Genomic DNA, 23,526 nt, shown 5'->3' on the forward strand with positions numbered 1-23,526 from the left:
GTCATATAAAATGGAAGAGGGATGCAGAAGTGGACATAGTGACTCGAACCTTCACTAAGGAGTGAGGAGTTTGCTGTTGGGGCTGCAGGGTTGAGGAAGGAGTTTTTTTAAGAGGGGAGATAGTGGGTAATCGTTGCGTGTGGCTGGGCATCTGTGACAGGAGGGAAAGCAGAGGGTGCTGGTGCCTGTGTGGGGGTCACTGGATTCAGTGCTGGCAGCACGAGCGAGTTCTCTTCCCATGTCACGGAACCTGCTTTCTTGGTGAAGCAGGAAGTGAGAAGCTAGGCTGTGGGAAGTCGAAAGAGTGGGCCACCTCACCGCCCTGCGGGTTCTAGAAGTGCTGTCTAGAGAGTCCTGAAACGAGTTTGTTGGGGGAGGGGCGAGTGGCAGGAGGGACCCTGGAGGAAGGAGCTTGAGGCTGAGGTAGTGTGCGAGGGGCTTTGGAGGGGGATCGGCACAGGCCTGGTCAGGAAGGCCCTGTAGGATGTTGGGTGTTCATTTAAAGGGCATCCAAACCCATTGACGGGTTTGGAGCAGAACAGTGACCCCAGTGAAAGAGGTGCAGAGTGGAGTCAGGAGGCAGAGAGCAGCTGGGCCTGCATGGGCTGTGGGCGTGGCCTGTCTTGCTGCTGCCAGGGAGGACCCTTGGGTTCTTGGGTCTCAATGGCATCACCCCAGAAACTGCTGGGTTTGCCCACAGCTGCTCCCTCCCCCAGGTGGTGGAGATTGTGAAGAAGCTGGAGTCTCGCCAGCGGGGCTGGGAGGAGGATGAGGATCCTGAGCGGAAGGGGGCCATCGTGTTCAATGCCACGTCCGAGTTCTGCCGCACCTTGGGGGAGATCCCCACCTACGGGCTGGCTGGCAACCGCGAGGAACAGGAGGAGCTCATGGTGCGTCTGGGGCGGCCCCACCCTGCGCTTCCCTGGGCTGGCTGGGCGCCTGCACCAACCCTGGCCTTTTGTGCCCCAGGACTTTGAACGGGATGAGGAGCGCTCGGCCAACGGCGGCTCCGAATCTGACGGGGAGGAGAACATCGGCTGGAGCACAGTGAACCTGGACGAGGAGAAGCAGCAGCAGGATGTGAGGGCTGCGCCGCTGGCGGGTGGGCATGGGGGTGGCGCTCAAACTAGAGATGAGCACTGGGCTCAGTGTCCAGAGCCTCAGCCTCCTCATCCGAAGTGGGCTCTGTAGACCTCTCAGGGCTATCTGAGGAGTAAATGAGGAAATTAAATGTTGTGGAGGCCTGGTGCCTGGTGGGTGGTGACCAGTGGGTGGGGCTGAGAAGAGCCGGTGTGGCCTGCTAACCACTTCTGTCACGTGTCCCCTAGTTCTCGGCCTCCTCCACCACCATCCTGGACGAGGAACCGATCGTGAATAGGGGGCTGGCGGCTGCCCTGCTCCTGTGTCAGAACAAAGGTAGGGAGCTCAGGGCAGCCCTAACTTGGGTGGGCCTGGGTGCTGCAGCAGGAAAAGGGCTGGTGAGGGCCTGCGGTGCGGCAGGTGCAGGCAGGGCCCCCTCCGGTCCCCTCTGCTGCCCCTTTCAGTCCCAATGCTGGAGCCAAGTCCCTGGCCCAGAGCTACTCCTTCCCCTCCACCCCGGCGTCTGTCCGTCTGCTCTGCCTTTGAGGCTCCACACCTGCTCCAGGAAGGAGAGCGGAGTTGAAACTGGTCCAGCTGTGGCACAGAGAGCCCTGGTGTTAGGACCCCAGCTCTGCATTTCCCTGGCCAGTGGCCCTTGGCATGGGGCGCGTTTCTGGCATCTTTGCTTTGCCTGTAGAACAGGCCTGACGGCTTTCCAGAGACAAGGAAAGGGAGGTGCCCCCGCAGGGCCTGCTCTACGTTCTCAGGCGGCCCTGGAGCTGCGGCCCTCAAGGGGTTGGGAGTCTCACAACCCCTCCGTCCCTAGGGCTGCTGGAGACCACAGTGCAGAAGGTGGCCCGGGTGAAGGCCCCCAACAAGTCGCTGCCTTCAGCCGTGTACTGCATCGAGGATAAGATGTGAGTGTGGCGGGGTGTGTGCAGGGCTGATGGGCCTGTGCCAGCTCGGAGCTGCAGGAACACAGCAGGCAGCAGCTCCTCACACTAAGGCCCCCTCTGTCTCGGGCCAGGGCCATCGATGACAAGTACAGCCGGCGGGAGGAGTACCGAGGCTTCACACAGGACTTCAAGGAGAAGGACGGCTACAAACCTGATGTTAAGATCGAATATGTGGATGAGACGGGCCGGAAACTCACACCCAAGGAGGTGAGCAGGGCCTTTTGCAGGCGGAGGCCCAGCCTGCCACAGGGAGGCCAAGCCCAGGGCCGTGCAATGCCCCAGGGTCCTGGCTCCATCAGCCTCTGGCCGGGGGCCTGGTGAAGTGCCACGGATAGGGAGGGGGCCCTCAGGGCCGAGAAGGGCTCTGCCTCAGTTTGTCTCTAGTGGGCACAGCAGTCCTTTCGCAGGCCAGGCAGGAGGGTCCAACAGGCACTCGGGACCTCTGCCCTCCTGTCCTCACCTGTGTGAACCCTTCAACAGCTTTCCTGGCCCGCAGGGCCATTCCAGCATCCAGACCCTTCCATCACTCTTGTAGGCTGCCCGACCCTCCTGCCCCACCACTCAGCTGCCCCCATGCTCTCTGGGGTTTGTCTCCCTCCAGCCCCAGCGTCCAGGCCCCGCCCCTGCGTGGCAGGTCTCCAGGTTCCCTGTACTCTGCCACCATGGCAGCACATCTGCTAGCCAAGCTGGTCTCCCGGCCTCTGCTGGGGCCCTGCAGAGTGCCAGGGTCTGTGCCCTTTTCCTATCCCCTTCCCATCACCCCAGGCCTGGCATTGGGGTGAATCAACACCCGCCCTGTTACTACACACCTTGTGGGCACAGGTGGCTCCGGCCCCAGCCAGGGCTCTGCAGCTCCCCTCATGCCCTGTGTCCCCAGGCTTTCCGGCAGCTGTCCCACCGCTTCCATGGCAAGGGCTCAGGCAAGATGAAGACAGAGCGGCGGATGAAGAAGCTGGATGAGGAGGCGGTGGGTGCTCTTGGGGACGTGGGGGGCCTTGCGCCTGGCGGGGCAGGGGTGGCTGGTGTGTGGGGCCTACTGCAGCCCTTGTTGAGTGGCCCTGACCCCGCAGCTCCTGAAGAAGATGAGCTCCAGTGACACGCCCCTGGGCACTGTGGCCCTGCTCCAGGAGAAGCAGAAGGCTCAGAAGACCCCCTACATCGTGCTTAGCGGCAGCGGCAAGAGCATGAACGCGTGAGTGACTCGAGGCTGGTGGGGTTGGGTGTGTGGGGTGGGGAGGGGAGAGGTGGCGTGGCCTGTGCCCGCCTCTGCAGCCTCACGCCCTGTTCTTCTCTGCAGGAACACCATCACCAAGTGACAGCGCCCTCCCTCCCCAGCCCCGCCGCAACCTTCATATTAAATAAAGCTCCCTCCTTATTTTTTCCTCCCTGGTCGTGGTACAGATTCCAGGGTTAGATCCTTGGTTGGGTGTGGCACAGAGTCTGGCTCCTGCTAGGTGAGACCCGGCCATCAGATGACACAACTAAACGACGGAAGAGAGAGCGAGAAGGGTCCTCTGAGGCTCCTTCCTTCTCCCCTGGCTGTCGGTCACATCTCTGCAGGGCCGGCTCTCTGATAGAAAGTGGAAGGCGGTTTTAGAAACTTGTCACCCTGCTCTCTCCTGGCCTCGGGGGCTGCACAGGTCACTGTCCTGTAATCTCTCCCTGTCAGAGAGCCCAGGGCAGCCCAGGACTGCCCAGCCTGGTGGGCTGGGGATTGGGTTTTGGGCAGGGCACAGGTGCCACCTTCTGTCTTGGCTGTCCTGTGCCACTCTGGTCTGTGTGTAGAGGAGTGAAATTCCCAAGGTTGGGCTGGGAGTGTTTTGTGCACGCGGTACGGGGAGGGCTGGGAGTGTTTTGTGCACGCGGTACGGGGAGGGCTGAGCCCAGTGCCTCCTGGGAGACTTGCCCACGTGCAGTGACCCAGAACGATGGGATCCTTGGCCTGAACTCTGTGATAGAGCTTGACCGAGCTGCTGGGGGACATGTGAGCCTCAAATCCATAGAAAGACAAACGGCCACCTTGGGTGCCCAGGACACTGGTGCCCGGCCCCACGTACACTCACATACTTCCCAGGTGGCTCCCACGTTTTAAGATTTTAAAAATGAAACCAAAAAATAAATTGATGAAAACTGTGAACTTTAAAAAATAATCAACTGGGCACGGTGGCTCATGCTTGTAATCACAGCACTTTAGGAGGCTGAGGCAGGAGGATCGTTTGAGCCCAGGAATTTGAGACCAACCTGAGTAACGTGGCAAAACCCCATCTCTACCAAAAATACAAAGATTAGCCAGGCGTGGTGGTGAGCGCCTGTAGTCCCAGCTACTTGGGATGCTGAGGTGGGAGGATCGCTTGAACCCGGGAGACAGGCTGCAGTGGGCCCTGATTGAGCTACTGCACTCTAGCCTGGGTGACACTCAGACCCTGTCTCACAAAAAAAAAAAAAAAAAAAAAAATTTAAAATAATCTTGGGGTGAGAAAACTGTAGACAAGGTGCAAAACCCAGTAGCACGGTTGGCACTGACGCTATTGCTTTTGTGTGACTGGAGCTGCAGGGCTGAGTCTTTGGGTGCCCTTCCTTGAGCTCTGTATTCTCTGTAGTTTGACGTCTGACTCTTGATTCTGTTTTCATCTTGGCTGCTTCGTGGGCTTCTTCAGGAAGGGTGTCCTGGGGTGTCTAGGCTGGGACTAGGACTTGGGGCAGTTTCAAAAGCCTAGGAGGAAGCTGGGAACAGTGGCACACGCCTATAATCCCAGCCCTCTGGGAGGCTGAGGCGGGTGAATCACTTGAGGCCAGGAGTTTGAGACTAGTCTGGCCAACATGGCAAAACCCCATCTTGACTAAAAATACCAAAAAAAAAAAAAAAAAAAACATGGTGTGATGGCGGGTGCCTGTAATCCCACCTACTCAGTAGAATCGCTGGAGCCCAGAATGTCGAGGTAACAGTGAGCCGAGATGGTGCCACTGTACTCCAGCCTGGGCAACAGAGTAAGACCTTGTTTCAAAAAAAAATAAAGGAAGCCTAGGAGGTGCTTTCAGGGTTGGGACCGGGCAGTCAGTTGTCCCTGGCATGGACCCCAGGCCCCGGCCTAGTGTTCAAGTCACACCTTGACATCTGCAGGAAATGGTCCTTTAGGAGGCTGTCAAAGCTGCTGGCACAGCTGAAAATGACCGCAGCCTGGACTAGGGCCCAGGTGGAGCCGGGGTAGAACAGGCTGGCGTCAGCTCTGAGGCTGACTCACTTTCTGGCGCTAGTAACGGGGCAGAGTACGTGGTGAATCAGGGGCCTCCTCATTCGCGCCATCTTGCTTCCTCTCTGCATCTCTGGCTCTTGGTCCCAGCCCAGAGACTTCCCTTCTCTGCCCTGGCATACTCTACTCCGCTCCCCAGCTGTGTCCTGCCCGTGTGCCCAGGGCTGGGAGTGGCTGGGAACTACCAAATCCCTGGAGGCCTGAGTGCCCGGGGAGACAGAACCCAAGGAGGCTTCCCAGCTCTGCTGCTCAGTAGCCAGACACCAACAGTGCTTCCCCTGCCCTCAAGTACCTGAGGGGCAGTGGTGGCTCAAAGGCTGCCCTGAGGGTCAGTGAGCCCTCAGCTAGGACCTCAGGAGCCAGGCGGGTGGCACTCAGGGAGGAGAGGGTGCTTATGTTTGTCCTCTGTGTTTCCCTTCACTGGGAAGGATGACCTGGGGCAGGTCATCAAGTCTCTGTCTCACCTACAAAATGGTGGGGGGAGGGGGGCGTGAGCTCAGACTTCTAGGGCCACCCTACTGTATAGTTGAGGACCGATCCTTCCACAACTTCAACAAAAATGTGCTTAGCATTGGCAAGCACTGTCCAAGACCCCAGAGCAAAGCCGGACAGGCTACCTGGGCCTGTGGGGCTTGGTCCCAAGAGCAAGCAGCCACTGCGCAAGGGCATAGCCAGGTGTGAAGGATGGGAGGAGGCCCAGCTCCTGCCCTCCCAGGGCCCATCTCTCCTCCGGATGGGATTTCCGGGTTGGTGATGCTGACCCCAGCCCACAGGCCAGTGGTCCAGTGCTGTGTGGCCTTGGTTTTGAGCAAGGCCAGGACAGGGTCCTCCTCTTGCTCTTCGGGCCTGCCCCTTCCTGTGCCCACATCCTACCCGGGTCCTCCAGGCTCCTCCAAGCCTCAGCCTGTGGCCCCAAACCTGCCTTACCCAGCCCCAGGCAGGGCCCTGCCTCTTCCTCCACAATTCAGAGATGCTCTGGAGGGCCCAGGCAGGCCCTGCCAGCACGGGCTCCCTGTGGACCTGGGAAAAGGTGCCCTTCTGTGCAGTGGACGCAGGCCTCAGGAGCACGGCCTGGTAGGCAGATTCGCCCCCATTCATCCTACAGCGTGGTCCCTGGCGCCCCTCAGTGCCAAACCCACGATTGCCCCAGGGCTTTAATTTCCTGCCCTGCCTTCCCCAGCTGGTCCTGTCATTGTCCCTTGGCTTCCTCAAGAAGGGCTCAGCCCAGGTGTACATTGGGCAGTGGCTGAAGGTGACAACCAGGGTGAGGACCTGGCTCTGCTGGTGTGGGGTCTCTGGGCTCCAGTGCCATGGGTGGGAGGGACAGGCTGGTCCCAGGAAAGTGGGGATTTCGCAGTAAGAGTCCCGGAGGAGCAGGACTAATTGGCTGGAGTTCCCAGAGAGATCCACCAGCAGCCACGTGGACAATGGAGAGCAGGGTGGGGCTGAGGACCCTGACAATGCAGAGATTGCTAAAAAGAGTTTCCAAAACTGTGATACTGTTTAGAACCCACAGAAAAAGTTGCAAGCAATACAAAGTGTTCCCCTTGAGGCATTTGACAATCATTGGACAAGGGGATTCTGTACTGCCCCAACTAAGTGTGTGTTTCGTGCAAACAAGGGCGTTCTCCCACATAACACCACCCAGGACATTGGGAAAAGTACACTGATGCATCACTTCCACCTCATTTTAGACCCCAACTGTCCTAATGTCTATTTTTTTTTTCTTTGAGTTGTGGCCTTATTTATAAGCACTGGATGAGTCCCTGGCCACCCCAAGGACAGAGCAACCCTACCCAGCCCCAGCCCAGTTAAATGCTACAGTTGGGAGCTAGGGGGCTTGAGGGAGGAATTAAGGGAAATACAGGCCTAGGGACATGTACTCTGTTAAATGGTCACATATAGGCCAGATCCTGTGGTCTGCAGAGCCACGGCTGTCACCACCCCCACACCAGGACGTGGAAGGTAGGGAGAAGAGCCTGAGGGAGCCGAGGCAGGCCCAGGGGTGCCCACCCGTCGTGCTCTGGAATGTGGAAGGGACAGGAATGGCTCTCAGGGAGTGTATGGGAAGGACGAGGTTAGAACTGTCTTCTTGTGGGACCCAGTGTTAGGAACAACACCTGGTTTGCTTCTCTGTAAACACAGCAGCCTTGAGGGAGTGGCTGGCCAGCAGAGGCTCTGCCTACCCCAGACCCAAACACAGCCCGGCTCCTTCCCACCTCTACCCAGAAAGGATGGCAGCTGCTGGCTCCCTGCTCCCTTGAAGGGGCCAGGCACAGTCTGTGAATCCTCGAGGGGCTCAGGAGAAGCTCTGGACAGGGTGGCTGACCTTCAGGCAGGCCCAAAAGAGGGCCAGGCCCAAACAGCACAGCCGGCAAGATGACAGACACCAGGCTGCGTGGAGGCCTCTGTGTCGCCCTGCGTGCTTCCTTGCACCAAAGTAGGCAGCAGATACGTCACTTCCATGGATGTCTGCACCCGTAGGTGACACTTTCCTGCAGCGAGGGTGACATGTGAACTCTGTCCACAGAAGAGTACTCCTGCAGTGCCCACGGATGGCCCTGACACCCACCTGAGGTTCTGGACCCCACAGTGATGATTCCTTTGCAGTAGGGCCGAGGTCAGGTAACCCTCCGGGAAGTCACTTTGCAGACGAGACAGCTATGGTGACTTCAGACATATTTCTCCCCTGGGTGCGTTCTGGATTGGAGCAGCTTTGTTGCAGGCACTGCATTGACTACAAGCTAATGAATCCTGCCTTCCACCTTGATAAGCAGTGGGCACGCTTGCTCGCCGGGCTGGGCAGTACCTCATAGAAGGGGGTATGCCTGGGGTGGGGCAGGTTTACTGGCTTCACTCAATGGTACAAAGGGGGTCAATTCCTCTGGGCCCAGCCCCACCTCCATCCCACCCCACTAAATCATTGCTGAGGGAAGCCTCTCCATCTGCAGCCACCACTAGCAGGTCACCAGCCTAGTAATGTCCTTTTTACTTTTTTTAAGACAAGGTCTCGCTGTGTCGCTCAGGGTGGAGTGCAGTGGTACGATCATGGCTGGCTGCAGCCTTGACCTCCTGGCTCAGGTGATCCTCCCACGTCAGCCTCCTGAGTAGCTGGGACCACAGCCACATGCTGTCATGTCTGGCTAATTTTTGTTAATTATTATTATTATTATTATTATTATTATTAGAGACAGAGTCTTGCTCTGTCGCCCAGGCTGGAGTGCAGTGGTGCCATCTTGGCTCACTGCAAGCTCCGCCTCCCGGGTTCACACCATTCTCCTGCCTCAGCCTCCTGAGTAGCTGGGACTACAGGCGCCCGCCACCACACCTGGCTAATTTTTTTGTATTTTTGTAGAGACGGGGTTTCACTGTGTTAGCCAGGATGGTCTCGATCTCCTGACCTCGACATCTGCCTGCCTCAGCCTCCCAAAGTGCTGGGATTACAAGCATGAGCCACCATGCCTGGCCAATGTCTGGCTAATTTTTTTGCAAAGATAGGGTCTTGCTATGTTGCCCAGGCTGGTCTAATTCCTGGGCTCAAGCAATTCTCCTGCCTCAGCTTCCCAAAGTGCTGGGATTGCAGTATAAGCCACACCCAGCCAACTGTCTGTTTTAGCAAAAGGATTCAGTTCAGGCAACTGCACCTATTGCAGTTCTGGCCGTGAGCCACCACATCCAACCAGAATTATTTCAAAAGACTTTACAATAGAATGTTTTGACCTCACATCCCTAGTAGGATGTCTATAGAATATTTTGACCTCACATCCCTAGTAGGATGTCTATTAAAATAATTTTTTAAATTAACATAATGAATTCTTAAACACATTTAATAGTCTTATTGTTAGTAATAATGATGATGATATTGGCTGGGCATGGCGACTCGTGCATGTAATCGCAGAACTTTGGGAGGCTGAGGCAGGAAGATTGCTTGAGGCCAGAAGTTCAAGACCAGCCTAGGCAACATTGTGAGATCCCCATCTCTACAAAAAAATTTAAAAATCAGCCAGGCATGGTGACATGCACCTGCAGTCCCAGCTACTCATGAGGTTGAGGCAGGAGGAGTTGGAGACTGCAGTGTTCTAGGATCATGCCACCTCACTCTAGGCTGGACAACAAAGCACGACTGTGTCTCAAAAAAAATCCCCAAAAGATACAAACAAAAGAAAACTGAAGCTACATAACAGGTACAATGGGGTTCATTATTCCATTCTATCTACTTTTGAGTATGTTTGAAAATTTCCATTATAGAACTTTGTTTAAAAAGAGAGAACAAGAACATGTTGGCTTAGCAACAGAAAAGTATACATATGTTCAGCCAAAGACATGAACAAGAATGTTCTTAACAGCACTATTTATAACAGCCCCAAACTGGAAACAACCCAGATGTCCATTAACAGAAGAAGAAATAGCTGGGCATGGTTCTTTGTGCCTGTAATCCCAGCAACTCGGGAGGCTAAGGATCCCTTGAGGCCAGGAGTTCAAGACCAGCCTGGCAACCACCTCTAAAAATATTTTTTAAATTTAGCTGGGTGTGGTGGCTCATGCCTGTAGCTGTAGTCCCAGCTACCCAGGAGGCTGAGGCAAAGGATTGCTTGATCCTAGGAATTTGAGGCTACAGTGAGCTATCCTCACACTTGTGAATGGCCACCGCACTCCAGCCTGGGTGACAGAGTGAGACCCTGTCTCTAAAAAAAAAACAATCAACAAAGGGTAGACATTCATATAACCGAATGAGTAACATGGATAAACCTCACAGATATGAAATTGTACCTCCTGTCTGCTTCCATTTAATACAAAAACTGGCAACATTATTTTATTCTGTTAGAAGCAGTATAGAAGGCCGGGTGCAGTCACTCATGCCTGTAATTCCGACACTTTCAGAGGCTGAGGTGGGAGGATTGCTTGAAGCCAGGAGTTCTAGAGCAGTCTAGGTAACAAAGCAAGACGCTGTCTCTACAAAAAAATTCTAAAAATTAACTGGGCATGGTGGTGTGTGCCAATAGTCCCAGCTACTCAGGAGGCTGAGGTGGAAGGATTGCCTGAGCCCAGGAGGTTGAGGCTGCAGTGAGCTCTGATCACACCACTGTACTCCAGTCTGGGTAACAGAAAGAGACTCCAGTTCTTAAAATAATAATGATGATGATGATGATAATAATAATAATAATAGGGGTTTGGGGCAATAGTGCAAAACCTCACGGGGCTTTCTTTGGGGGGCTGTTTTGTCTCTTGATCTGGGTGCTGGATAAGGGAGTGCTCAGTTTGTGAGAATGTATTATTTGTGCACTTTCTTGTATACATAACAGTATTCAAGAAAAAAAATTGATGTTGAGTTCATGTTAAGATATAACAAGCATTGGCTGGGTGCAGTGGCTCACGCCTGTAATACCACCACTTTGGGAGGCCATGGTGGGCAAATCACTTGAGGTCAGGAGTTTGAGACCAGGCTGGCCAACATGGTGAAACCCCGTCTATACTAAAAATACAAAAATTAGCCGGGCTTGGTGGCATACACTTGTAGTCCCAGCTACTCAGGAGGCTAAGGCATAAGAATCACTTTAACCTGGGAGGCAGAGGTTGCAGTGAGCCGAGATGGTGCCATTGTACTCCAGCCTGGGCGACTGAGTGAGGCTCTGTCTCAAAAAAAACATCAAGCATCATTTTACATAATGACATAAATATAAAAAATGGCCAGCATGGCTGGGCGCAGTGGCTCATACCTGTAATCCTAGCACTTTGGGAGGCAGAGGTGGGCAGATCATGAGGTCAGCAGATCAAGACCATCCTGGTTAACACGGTGAAACTCCATCTCTACTAAAACTACAAAAAATTACTCAGGTGACGTGGCGGGCGCCTGTTGTCCCAGCTGCTCGGGAGGCTGAAGCAGGAGAATGCTGTGAACCCGGGAGGCGGAGCTTACAGTGAGCTGAGATTGCGCCACTGCACTCCAGCCTGGGCGACAGAGCAAGACTCCGTCTCAGGAAAAAAAAAAAAAAGGCCAACATGAGAATGAGTGAAAGTTCATAAACTCTTCCTATGGTGACTCACATATGGCATAAGGAACTAGCTCACTGGTTTTGCCTTCTCCTTCCTCTCTTCTCTAAAGTTCTTCATTTCCTAGGCCTGTAACTTGCTGTCTTCCCACTACGGTGCCTTCTAATAAAGAGCTATCCATTTTCCAAAGCTAAAAACAATGTAAATCTTTGCTGTGGTTATTTTTTGACACATCAAAAAAGGCACCAAGCCTAGATGTTTTTAAAACTTCAAAAGTTTATTGATCGGCACGGTGGCTCACACCTTTAATCCCAGCACTTTTGGAGGCAAAAGTGGGCAGATCACCTGAGGTCAGCAGTTTGAGACCAGCCTGGCCAACACGGCGAAACCCCGTCTGTACTAAAAATACAAAAATTAGCCGGGCATGGTGGCGGGTGCCTGTAATCCCAGTTACTCAGGAGGCTGAGGCAGGAGAATCACTTGGGGTCTGGGAGGCGAAGGCTACAGTGAACTGAGATTGTGCCATTGCACTTCAGCCTGGGTGACAGAGTGAGACTCCATACCAAAAAAAAAAAAAAAGTTTATTATCTAAAGGCTTTACCTTTAGATAATACACCATTCAAATGCTATTTAAACTACTCCAGATCAGATAGAAAGATGGTAAGCGCTCTTAACGTATTTTGTGATATTAATAAAATACTGATAGTCAAATCTTTTCATTGTTTCTGAAGTTTGTTCCCTTCTGTCTCTTGGTGATTAACTCCTATATTCTGTTGGTCTGAATGTCTTCACTGTGGTGTAGGGAGGAGACAGCCATCCTGGCCCCCACGGCTATGGTGAGAATCAGTGCTGTCCTGCCTTGGGCATGTCTCCAAAGCCCAAACACACTGGGAAGACGGAGTTGGCCCTACTCAGGGTCTCCACTCAGGCCAGGCTGGGTCCCACTTCCCTCTCCCTGAGCCCCAGACACACCAATGCTGTCATTGCATGTTGATTCTCTGAGTCCCTGAGCCCCGTACCTCCTGGCCTTAGCGAGCCTTGCCAGTGTTCTCCCCACCTCACCACTGCCCAACAGACACAGCATGCCACCTGCTCTGCCTCGGGTCCCAGACCTTTCCCTCCCCAGGCACCTGTTCAAGGGGAGTGAGAGAAGCAACACAGCCCTTCTGTGCCAATGCACATTCCACCTGGGGGAGGAGGCAGAGAGGAGGGGTCCTCAGAAACGGCTGATTTGTCAACCCTGGACAAAATGAAAGGGAGAAGAAGCAGGAGGAAAGATGGACAGGTCTTTCTGCGGCCCCGCCCCCACAAAAGGAATGTGTGGGCTGGGTGCAGTGGCTCATGCCTGTAATCCCAGTACTTTGGGAGGCTGAGGCGGGTGGATCACCTGAGGTCAAGGGTTCAAGACCAGCCTGACCAACATGGTGAAACCCCGTCTCTACTAAAAATGCAAAAAATTAGCTAGGCGTGGTGGCGGGTGCCTGTAATCCCAGCTACTCAGGAGGCTGGAGAAGGAGAATCTCTTGAACCCAGGAGCTGGAGGTTGCAGTGAGCCGAGATCGCGAAGCAAGGAAGGAAGGGAGGGCAGGAGGAAGGAAGGGTGTGGCCACAGATCATGAGTAGGATCAGTAAGACAGACCTCCATTCCCAAAAGCTAAATTATGGCAGACATGAGGTGGCTGGGGGACCCACATGAAAGAAGGCACTTGGAGCCTTCAGAGAAGAATGCAGGGAGGCAAAACCCCCAAAGGCCTGAAAGCTTCAGCAGTCACTAGAAGGGGAGCTGAATACATGTGCTGAGGGGCGCTGGGGAGAGGACCCCTTCAGAGGCCACAGTTCTTAGGTCTCACCAGCCCCTCCTTGCTGCCAACCTACCAGGTCCCAGGCTCCCTGAATCCTCAGACAATAACTACAGGGGTACCTCATCCTTGTCCAGATACCGATACCGCCATGTGAGTCCTCCTGCACCTCAATTTGGGTGCTTTCTAACTGAAAGAACCAGGGCAGCCAGGCGTGGTGGCTCACGCCTGTAATCCCAGCACTTTGGGAGGCCGAGGGAGGCAGATCACCTGACGTCGGGAGTTCAAGACCAGTGTGACTAACATGGAGAAACCCTATCTCTACTAAAAATACAAAATTAGCCAGGCGTGGTGGCACATGCCTGTAATCCCAGCTACTCGGGAGGCTGAGGCAGGAGAATTGCTTGAATCCAGTAGGCGGAGGTTGCGGTGAGCCATCGCGCCACTGCACTCCAGCCTGGGCAACAAGAGTGACAATCCCCCAAAAAACAAAACAAACAAACCAGGGCAGTTCCCCACCACCCTCCAAGCACTGTACTCCAGCTTATAAATGCTGCTGGGGAGGAAGGCCACTTCTGACCATGCCTGGTGAGTGAATCCATCTTTGCAGGCATGGAGCTTCTGTTCACAGTGGTCTACCAGCGTCCTAACTGCTGTTGGGGCATGTGGACCTTTTGATTGGACCAAGAATGCAGTTCCTTTAGGAGACTGTGTTACTAGGTTCGATGTTTTAGGGTTCTGTAGCCCGAGGCAAGGTGCTGACTTGCTGGTTTTACGTGCTTAGGGTGACCTCTGCTGGTGGCTTCTCTAAATGTCAGTTGAATACACAGCCAGCAACTGCCTGTACCTTCTTACATCAGCCAGTAGTTGGAGCCACATTGCTACCAGGAGGAAAAGACAGTGCTCTTCTCATACAAGAGTTATTAAAACAAAGTGATGCCCCAATGCTGTTCAAGAATGAACAGCCTTGGCCGGGCGCGGTGGCTCAAGCCTGTCATCCCAGCACGTTGGGAGGCCGAGACGGGCGGATCACGAGGTCAGGAAATCGAGACCATCCTGGCTAACATGGTGAAACCCCGTCTCTACTAAAAAATGCAAAAAACTAGCCGGGCAAGGTGGCGGCGCCTGTAGTCCCAGCTACTCGGGAGGCTGAGGCAGGAGAATGGCGGGAACCCGGGAGGTGGAGCTTGCAGTGAGCTGAGATCCGGCCACTGCACTCCAGCCTGGGCGACAGAGCCAGACTCCGTCTCAATAAAAAAAAAAAAAAAAAAGAATGAACAGTCTGGTCTATTAGTAACAAAGGATTCTGGTACTTGGCAACTTTTTGTGGATTAGCAAGGGTTAAATAACAAAGTGAGTATTTTATCGTCATGAGAATCTATCACAATAACTGAAAGAATTGCTGCCAGTACTGGCACCTGGTGTACAGCCCTGGGCACTGCTAATATATATATTTTTTTTGATGGATTCTTGCTCTTGCCCAGTCTGGAGTGCAGTGGTGCCATCTCGGTTCACTGCAACCTCTGCCTCCCTTCCTGGGTTCAAGTGATTCTCCAATCTCAGCCTCCCGAGTAGCTGGGATTATAGGTGTGCACCACCACACCTGGCTAATTTTTGTATTTTTTTTAGTAGAGACAGGGTTTTACCAGTTGGGCAGGCTGGTCTCGAACTCCTGACCTCAGGTGATCCACCTGCCTTGGCCTCCCAAAGTGCTGGGATTACAGGCGTGAGCCACCGCGCCCAGCCTCTACTGCTAATTCTTCATTCTTCAGTGTCACCAAGTGAGGCACGCGGCATGCCTCCACACCTCCCACAGGGACTTTTGGATTCTCTTGCAAATGTCGCCAGTGGATCAAACACATGCACAGCATGAACTGCTGGTGGTGTCCATGGTGTCCTGACTTCTTGCTTTATCAGTGATTTTCTGAGAGCGGCTCCCACTGAGGAAACCACCCAAACTTCTCTGCATGCTTCTCAGACATAGGTCAGTAGAGATGGTTGGGCCTTGAATGAAGACAAAATCCAGGGTTCTGTGATCCAAGTCACTTTCCTGGGGGACAGCTGGGCAACTACTGAAGATGAAGCACCAGGCTGGGCACGGCAGCTCACACCTGTCATCCTAGCACTGTGGGAGGCCAAGGCGGGTGGATCACCTGAGGGCAGGAGTTTGAGACCAGCCTGACCAACATGGTGAAATCCTGTCTCTACTAAAAATACAAAAAAATTAGTCAAGTGTAGTGGTGCGCACCTGTAATCCCAGCTACTTGGGAGGCTGAGGCAGGAGAATCACTTGAATCCAGTAGGTGGAGGTTGTAGTGAGCCAAGATCACACAATTGCACTCCAGCCTGGGTGACAAGAGCAGGACTCCATCTCAAAAAGTAAATAAATAAACAAACAAATAAGTAAAATAAGGAAAAATAAAGCAAACCATGTAAAAAGAAAACAAGTGCACATGGAACTCGGACGATGGTTGCCTTGGGTGGGACAGCAGAGAATGGGATGGTCAGGGTAGGTTGGGAGGCAGAGTATGTTGCTTGGGTTATTGTTAAAGTCCTAGCTTTTATTTTGTGGTGGTGGGTTTGAAGCTGCTCACATTATTAAAAATAACCAACTAAATATTTAATTATTCTTGACTTTTAATTTTTTATAGAAATGGAGTCTCACTATGTCACCCAGGCTGGCTTTAAACTCCTCAAGGGCTTAAGCAATCCTTTCCCTTCAGCCTCTCAAGTAGCTGGGATTACAGGCATGTGCCACCACGCCCAACCAAAATGTTTAAATATAGGCCAGACTCAGTGGCTCATGCCTGTAATCCCAACACTTTGGTAGGCCAAGGCGGGTGGATCACCTGAGGTCAGGAGTTCGAGACCAGCCTGGTCTCGAAACCCCGTCTCTACTAAATAAAAAAATTAGCCAGGCATGGTGGTGGGCGCCTGTAATCCCAGCTACTCAGGAGGCTGAGGCAGAAGAATGGCTTGAATCCGTGAGGCAGAGGTTACAGTGAGCCAAGATCGCACCATTGCACTCCAGATGGGCAACAAGAGCAAGACTCTCAAAAAAAAAAAAAAGTAAATAATTTATAGACCAAAACAGGAACCATAATCGAAATTAGAAAATATTCAAAACTAAGCTATAAGTAAAATACTAGATACTCCATACACATCAGAATGGCTATTGTGAAAACAAAAAACAGAAAACAGCAAGTGTTGGCAAGGATGGGGAGGAACTGGAACCCTCGGATGGGGAGGAACTGGAACCCTTGGATGGGAGGAATTAGAACCCTCGTGCGCTGTTGGTGGGAATGTAAAGCGGTGCAATTGTCATGGAAAACAGAATGGTGATTCCTCAAAAAATTAAAAATAGAATTACTATATGAGCCAGCAATGCCACTTCTGGATCTATACCCACATGAACTGAAGGTAGGGTCTCAGAGAGATTCGTACACCCATGTTCACAGCAGCATTATTCCCAACAGCCAAAAGGTGGAGGCCACCCTAACATCTATCAGTGGATAAATGGATAAACAAAATGTGGTCTGTATGAATTATTCAGCCTTAAAAAGAAAGGAGGCCAGGTGCAGTGGCTCATGCCTGTAATTCCAGCACTTTGGGAAGCCAAGGCGGGTGGATTACCTGAATTCAGGAGTTTGAGATCAGCCTAGCCACAGGTGAGATACCCTGTCTCTACTAAAAATACAAAAATTGGCCGGGCGCAGTGGCTCATGCCTGTAATCCTAGCACTTTGGGAGGCTGAAGCCAGCAGATCACGAGGTCAGGAGTTTGAGACCAGCTTGGCCAACACAGTAAAACCCTGTTTCTACTAAAAATACAAAAAATTAGCCGGGCATGGTGGCAGGCGTCTGTAATCCCAGCTAATCAGGAGGCTGAGGAAGCAGAATCACTTGAACCCAGGAGGCAGAGTTTGCAGTGAGCTGAGATTGCACCACTGTACTCCAGCCTGGGCAACTAGAGCAAAACTCCATCTCAAAAAAAAAAAAAAAAAGTAAAAACTGTATGCATGTGTGCATGTGCAGAGAAACAGAACACGGCAAAATGTTCGACTGGTGACCCTGCTGAAAGGCAAACAAGACTTATTTCACAATTCTTTCACCTTTTTCTTTAGGTTTGAAAATTCTCTAAAACAGTTTGGGGTGAGGGTGAGGTAAAGCTGAAAAGTAACCGAAAGGGATAAAAAAAGAACTACAGGGGTTGGGCACGGTGGCTCACGCCTGTAATCTCAGCACTTTGGGAGGCCGAGGTGGGCAGATCACCTGAGGTCGGAGTTCGAGACCAGCTGGCCAACATGGTGAAACCCTGTCTCTACTAAAAATACAAAAATTAGCCGGTGTAGTGGCAGACGCCTGTAATCCCAGCTACTCGGGAAGCTGAGGTAGGAGAATTCCTTGAACCTGGGAAGCAGGGGTTGCAGTGAGCTGAGATCACACCACTGAACTCCAGCCTGGGTGACAGAGCAAGACTCCATCTCAGAAACAAAAGAAAAGAAAAGAAGGCCGGGCGCGGTGGCTCAAGCCTGTAATCCCAGCACTTTGGGAGGCCGAGATGGGCGGATCACGAGGTCAGGAGATCGAGACCATCCTGGCTAACACGGTGAAACCCCGTCTCTACTAAAAATACAAAAAACTAGCCGGGCGAGGTGGCGGGCGCCTGTAGTCCCAGCTACTCGGGAGGCTGAGGCAGGAGAATGGCGTGAACCCGGGAGGCGGAGCTTGCAGTGAGCTGAGATCCGGCCACTGTACTCCAGCCTGGGCGGCAGAGCAAGACTCCGTCTCAAAAAAAAAAAAAAAAAAAAAAAAAAAAAAAAAAAAAAAAAAAAAAAAGAAAAAGAAAAAGAACTACAGGATAAACCCAGAGGGATTGGTTTGTTTCCCATTGGTTATGAGAGAAAAACAAAAACAAACAAAAAACAAAGGGAGTATAAGTGGGAAATACGGTAAGAGCAGCAATTAATGAAATACCAATGACAAAGAATGACAACAAAAAGCTGGTGCTTAGAAAAGACTAATAATGACCTTCTGCCAAGATTGACCAGCTATAACAGAGAGAAAGCACAAATAAACAATATTACATATAAAAAGGGGGACATAACTTTGGATACAGCCAAGATTACAAACATAAGGCAATCATACAAATATCTCTGTACTAGTAAATTTGAAGCCATAGCAAACATGAGAAAATATGGGGGCTGAGTGCGGTGGCTCATGCCTGTAACACCAGCAATTTGGGAGGCTGAGGTGGACAGATCACCTGAAATCAGGAGTTTGAGACCAGCCTGGCCAACATGGTGAAACCCTGTCTCTACTAAAAATACAAAAATGAGCCGGGCATGGTGGCACACACCTGTAATCCCAGCTATTCGGGAGGCTGAGGCATGAGAATCACTTGAACCTGGGAGGCGGAGGTTGCGGTGAGCAGAGATGGTGCCATTTCACTCCAGCCTGGGTGACAGAGCAAGATCCTGTCTCAAAAATAAATAAATAAATAATATAAACATTTTTTCCTTGAAAATATGACTGAAGAACAGAACACCTGAGTAATCTATCACCACTGACAATTTAGTTCCAACCTACCTACCCACCCACCTAAAAAAAAAACACCAGGGCATGGTTGGTTTTACAGCAAGCTTTACCAAAAATTTTAGAAATGCAAAATTCCAATCTTATACAAACTTGTAATTAAAATAAAGGGAAAACACTTTTCAACTTATTTTATGAAGCTGGTATAACCTTGATACAAAACAAAGGGTGGGGGCACTACAGAAAAGGAAAAGTTTAAACCATTTCACCTACACACCTGGATGCCAAAATACCAGAGAACCAAATCTGGCAGTATAATAACAAATCCATCATGACTATCTTCTTCCAGGAATGCAAGGATATTTTAACGTGAGAAATTTATGATATTCCATCACATTTACAGATTAGAGGAGGAAAACCATGTGGTGAGCTCAGATTGCCATCTGTGCTCCTTGGCACACACACAGGGGTGGCTGGGTGGCAAGGGAGGAAAGTGCACTGGGCCACACGGGGAAGCCGTGGTGGAAATGACCTGGCTGTAGAGGTTAGTCCTGAAGTGACAGAGGTGCACAGTCTGAAGGGCCACAAAGTCTCAAGCATAACTGCAAGAGAAGCCAGTAAGTACTATTAGGCAGCCAGTCACAGGGACTGGCCATGACATCAGGACAAGGGGCTCTTAACGTCAGATCTCAGCTCACTCTGGGAGATCTATTCATACATGGTTGGATCCCACCATTCAGTTGGGAGAACAGAGGTGGAATTCAGCTTCAGAGAATGACACAGGAAAGTATCGTGCAGAATACAAGGACCCTACCTCCATCAGGACCCTTAGTTACAGCCCATAGAAGCTGAATGGCTGGTAAGAGATGAAGAAGTGGAAACAAAAAGGTTTTAGGGGGAAAAGAAAGATGTTACTAGGTAGATCACAGTATCACTGAGAGAGCTGAAGAAAAACATAAGACCAAGCTTACAGATACAAGGCCAAAAAAAAAACACACACACAAAGTGGGCAACAAAGGACTATTTAGAGGAAAACGTATAGCCCTGAATATATTAGAAAACAAATTGAAATTAAATTAGCTAAGCCCACATCTCAAGAATCCAAAATGAGCAAATAAACCCACAGAAACGAAGGCAAAGGCCAGTAAGGAAGACCTCTTGCAAAGCTAGCCAAATAAAATACACAATATAAACATGTGTTTCTTGATTTCACCTGCCCTCACCCCTTGCCCCACTTTTTCTGGTAAGAGAACCTCTCTATTCCATGGGAAACATATAAGAATTACTTGTGGCTCATCCTGCCCCACCCCAGTCCTCCACACCCTCCTACCCCCAGCCCTGGCTGCAGTGACTGCTTCAGCACAACAAGTGACCTGAGGAAGACCCACTGCTCTTCACTGAAATACAGGGATCCTCAAGAACAGGCTCTGTGTATACACTCAAGCTTCCTACAGAAAACGTCTGTAGGAGGGAAAGACATTGATCAGCTGGGAGCAGAGATGACAGAGATAAATGAGAGAGCCTGAGGAATCGTGCTGCTGGCATTGGCTTACCCTGTCCGAAGCGTGCCACTCAGAGACCTCAGGTCAACAAGCCTTGTTTACTTCTGAGTTCAATTTTGTCATTCATAAGAAAGTTCCATATAGGCCAGGCATGGTGCCTCACACCTGTAATCCCAGCACTTTGGGAGGCCAAGGGGGGCCAATCACCTGAGGTCAGGAGTTCGAGACCAGCCTGGTCAACATGGCGAAACCCCATCTCTACTAAAAATACAAAAATTAGCCGGGCATGGTGGTGGGCGCCTGTAATCCCAGCTACTCGGGAGGTGGAGACAGGAGAATCACTTGAACCCGGAACATGGAGGTTGCAGTGAGCCAATACTACACCACTGCACTCCAGCCTGGACAACATGGCGATACTCTGCCTCAAAAACAAAACAACAACAAACAAAAAAAGAAAGTTCCAAATAATACAAATATTATGCAAGACCTTTTGCCCAAAAAGTTTAAATATATATGAAATATGATCCTAGAATGATATGAATTATCAAAATTGACTTAAGGATAGAAAACTGTAGACAGAACACAACTGAATAAACTAAAAGGCAAAGATCAACCCGTGAAAAAAGTATCCAGCACAGATGTTTTTGTAAACAAGTTCTACAAAATGATAAAGAAACAAATACCTGGTCTATAAACAATTCAAGCCTGAAGAAAAAGACGTCTCCAAACCCATTTGCAAGGCTAGCATAAAGCTAATATCGAAATAGAACAGGAAGGTCATTTTTTAAAACAAGGGAGGGGACTGGCACAGGGACAGAGACAAAACTCGTAAGTTAATAAGTAATATACTGTAAAACTAAGCAAGGTTTATATCAGAATGCAAGGTGTGTTCAACATTAGGAAACCTATTACTGTAACTCAGTACAATCACACAATAAAATCTTTTTATTTTCTCCATAGATGTCAACATTCATCACTGTTAAACAAAAGGGAAGGGGAAAAAAAGAAAAAACCCAATAAGCTAGAACAGAAGAAAACATCTTCAGCCTAATGAAGATCATCTACTGGAAGCCCAGAGCAAGTGTCCTACCTCAGGACGCAACGTGAAAACCATTCCCACTGAGAAAGGGGCAATCAAGGGTGCCATGCAACATCACACTGGAGGTCCTGGCCTCTGGGAGTCACAAGAAATAGACATGAGTGTAAAGGAGGAGATGAAACTGCCATTAGTGGGATACAATTTGGCTATCTAGAAAGCCACAAGATCAACTGAAGAACTGCGCATTCGACAAGGTGGGCAACACAAAGATGGACACACAGGTGGATGCCAGGGATGGGCAAAGGTGATTTCTGCAGATCCTTCACTACCAGTAACTAGGACTTTCATAAAACTCCTAAGACTAAATCAAATTGGAAGTAAAAGCCCATGTGAAGACCACACCACCTTCCCAAAGAACATACCTCATTTCTGGATAGGAAGATGAAAAACTGTTAATTTTTCTACAATATTTATTTAAAAATAAAATAAAAAACAGGGACGGGCATGCTGATTCATTCTTGTTATCCCAGCACTTTGGGAGGCCGAGGCGGGCGGATCACAAAGTCAGGAGATCGAGACCATCCTGGTTAACACAGTGAAACTCTGTCTCTACTAAAAAAATACAAAAAATTAGCCAGGCGTGGTGGTGGGCGCCTGTAGTCCCAGCTACTTGGGTGGCTGAGGCAGGAGAATGGCGTGAACCTGGGAGGCGGAGCTTGCAGTGAGCCGAGATTGTGCCACTACACTCCAGCCTGGGTGACAGAGCGAGACTCCGTCTCAAAAAAAAAAAAAAAAAGATATTTCCAGTGAGCAAAGAATGAACCGTCCAAGAAATAGTATAGGGACAAGTGACTTTCCCTTTAGGAGAAGTTTGCTACCTCTCAGAAAAACAACTTCAGATGAATTATAGATACACACACATACGTATCTTTAACCCATATTGTCTATTTTTGGTATATACATCTATATATTTTATACATGTATATTCATACATACATATATACAGATGTATATATGTTTAAAGCCACACTATAAGAGAAAGCAAATGAGAAACAGATAAATGAAGTGATAGCTGGAAGACGTGGGAATCAGTACAGGTTTTCACGCCTGTTTCTGAAATGGGAGATTCTACAGCACGCTTGGCACTAACACATCATATCCAGTAGACAGGACGGCCAAAAACACAAAACAAAAAAACAAAAGAATCAAACACCCAAACCCAAACAGAACAAAACCCAACAACACATATACCCGACCAAAGTCTTTAAGAAAGCAAAAGAGGTCGGGCACAGTGGCTCACACCTGTAATTTCAGCACTCTAGGAGGCCGAAGTGGGTAGACCACTTGAGGTCAGGAGTTCGAGACCAGCCTGGCCAACATGGCAAAACCTTGTCTCTACTGAAAATACAAAAATTAGCCAGGCATGGTGGCACGCACCTGTAATCCCAGCAGTTTGGGAGGCTGAAGCAGGAGGTTCACTTAAGGTCAGGAGTTCGAGACCAGCCTGGGCAACATGGCAAAACCCCATCTCTCCTAAAAATAGAAAAAGTTAGCCAGGTGTGGTGGTGCACGCCTGTAGTCCAAGCAACTTGGGAGGCTGAGGCAGGAGAATTACTTGAACCCGGTAGGTGAAGGTTACAGTGAGCAGAGACTACACCACTGCACTCCAGCCTGAGCAACACAGGTAGAATCTGTCTCAAAAAAAAAAAAAAAAAAAAAAAGGGGCTTCGAAGCACAAGAGGTAAGGTTTAAGTCCCACTGGCTTACAACGGGAAGGTATGTGAGCACATCTGCAGAGTTGGTAACGGGGAGGCAGGTGTTCCCTCTGATAGCTGCTATTTCTTAATGAGGCATGGGTTGTGGTAACTACCACAAGAAGGGGGAATTGATAGATAAGAGAAGTTTTGAAATAGACATCCCAGAGTAGATCCACTGGGCAGTGCTTAGTGTCCATCTGAGGTTTGTAACGATAAACTTAAGGTACAACGGCTGGCCAGGCTGGCTGTTTTCTCACCTAATGACGGTGACTTGGGTTTGGGCAGAGTTGAATGACTGGGTTTACCCAGGGTTAGGGTTTTACTAGCTGAACAGAATGGAGGGACACGGGGGTGTAGGGTGGACCATGGAACTGATGCTATGCAAGAGGGAAGTGAAGACAGAAGGTTAATCATGAGAATGTCAGGGCTGGTTAGAAGGATGAAGGGTCAGGGTGGAAAAGCAGCCTCCATTTAAAAGGTTACAAGACAATCAATGTCCTCAGGGAATACTCAGGTTTCAATTAAAGTCAGATGGCCGGACCATTCAAAACAAAGGTAAGGGCCGGGCGCGGTGGCTCAAGCCTGTAATCCCAGCACTTTGGGAGGCCGAGGCGGGT

The 23,526-nt window shown here is 50.5% G+C and overlaps 1 protein-coding gene across 1 annotated transcript; it reads left to right on the forward strand.

The window, feature by feature from the left end:
• Positions 1-716: 716 nt before the first annotated feature.
• Positions 717-4,180, forward strand: LOC112617445 (U4/U6.U5 tri-snRNP-associated protein 1-like; the record flags this gene model as incomplete). The annotated part of the gene is made up of 8 exons (XM_025374220.1): positions 717-890; positions 970-1,080; positions 1,329-1,416; positions 1,907-1,997; positions 2,108-2,243; positions 2,914-3,003; positions 3,107-3,228; positions 3,334-4,180. Coding segments are annotated over 8 exons (831 nt in total), but the record flags the coding sequence as incomplete, so codon positions are not given.
• Positions 4,181-23,526: the final 19,346 nt, after the last annotated feature.

Source organism: Theropithecus gelada, unplaced genomic scaffold (assembly GCF_003255815.1).
Source record: "Theropithecus gelada isolate Dixy unplaced genomic scaffold, Tgel_1.0 HiC_scaffold_172, whole genome shotgun sequence".
Classification (NCBI taxonomy): Eukaryota; Metazoa; Chordata; class Mammalia; order Primates; family Cercopithecidae; genus Theropithecus; species Theropithecus gelada.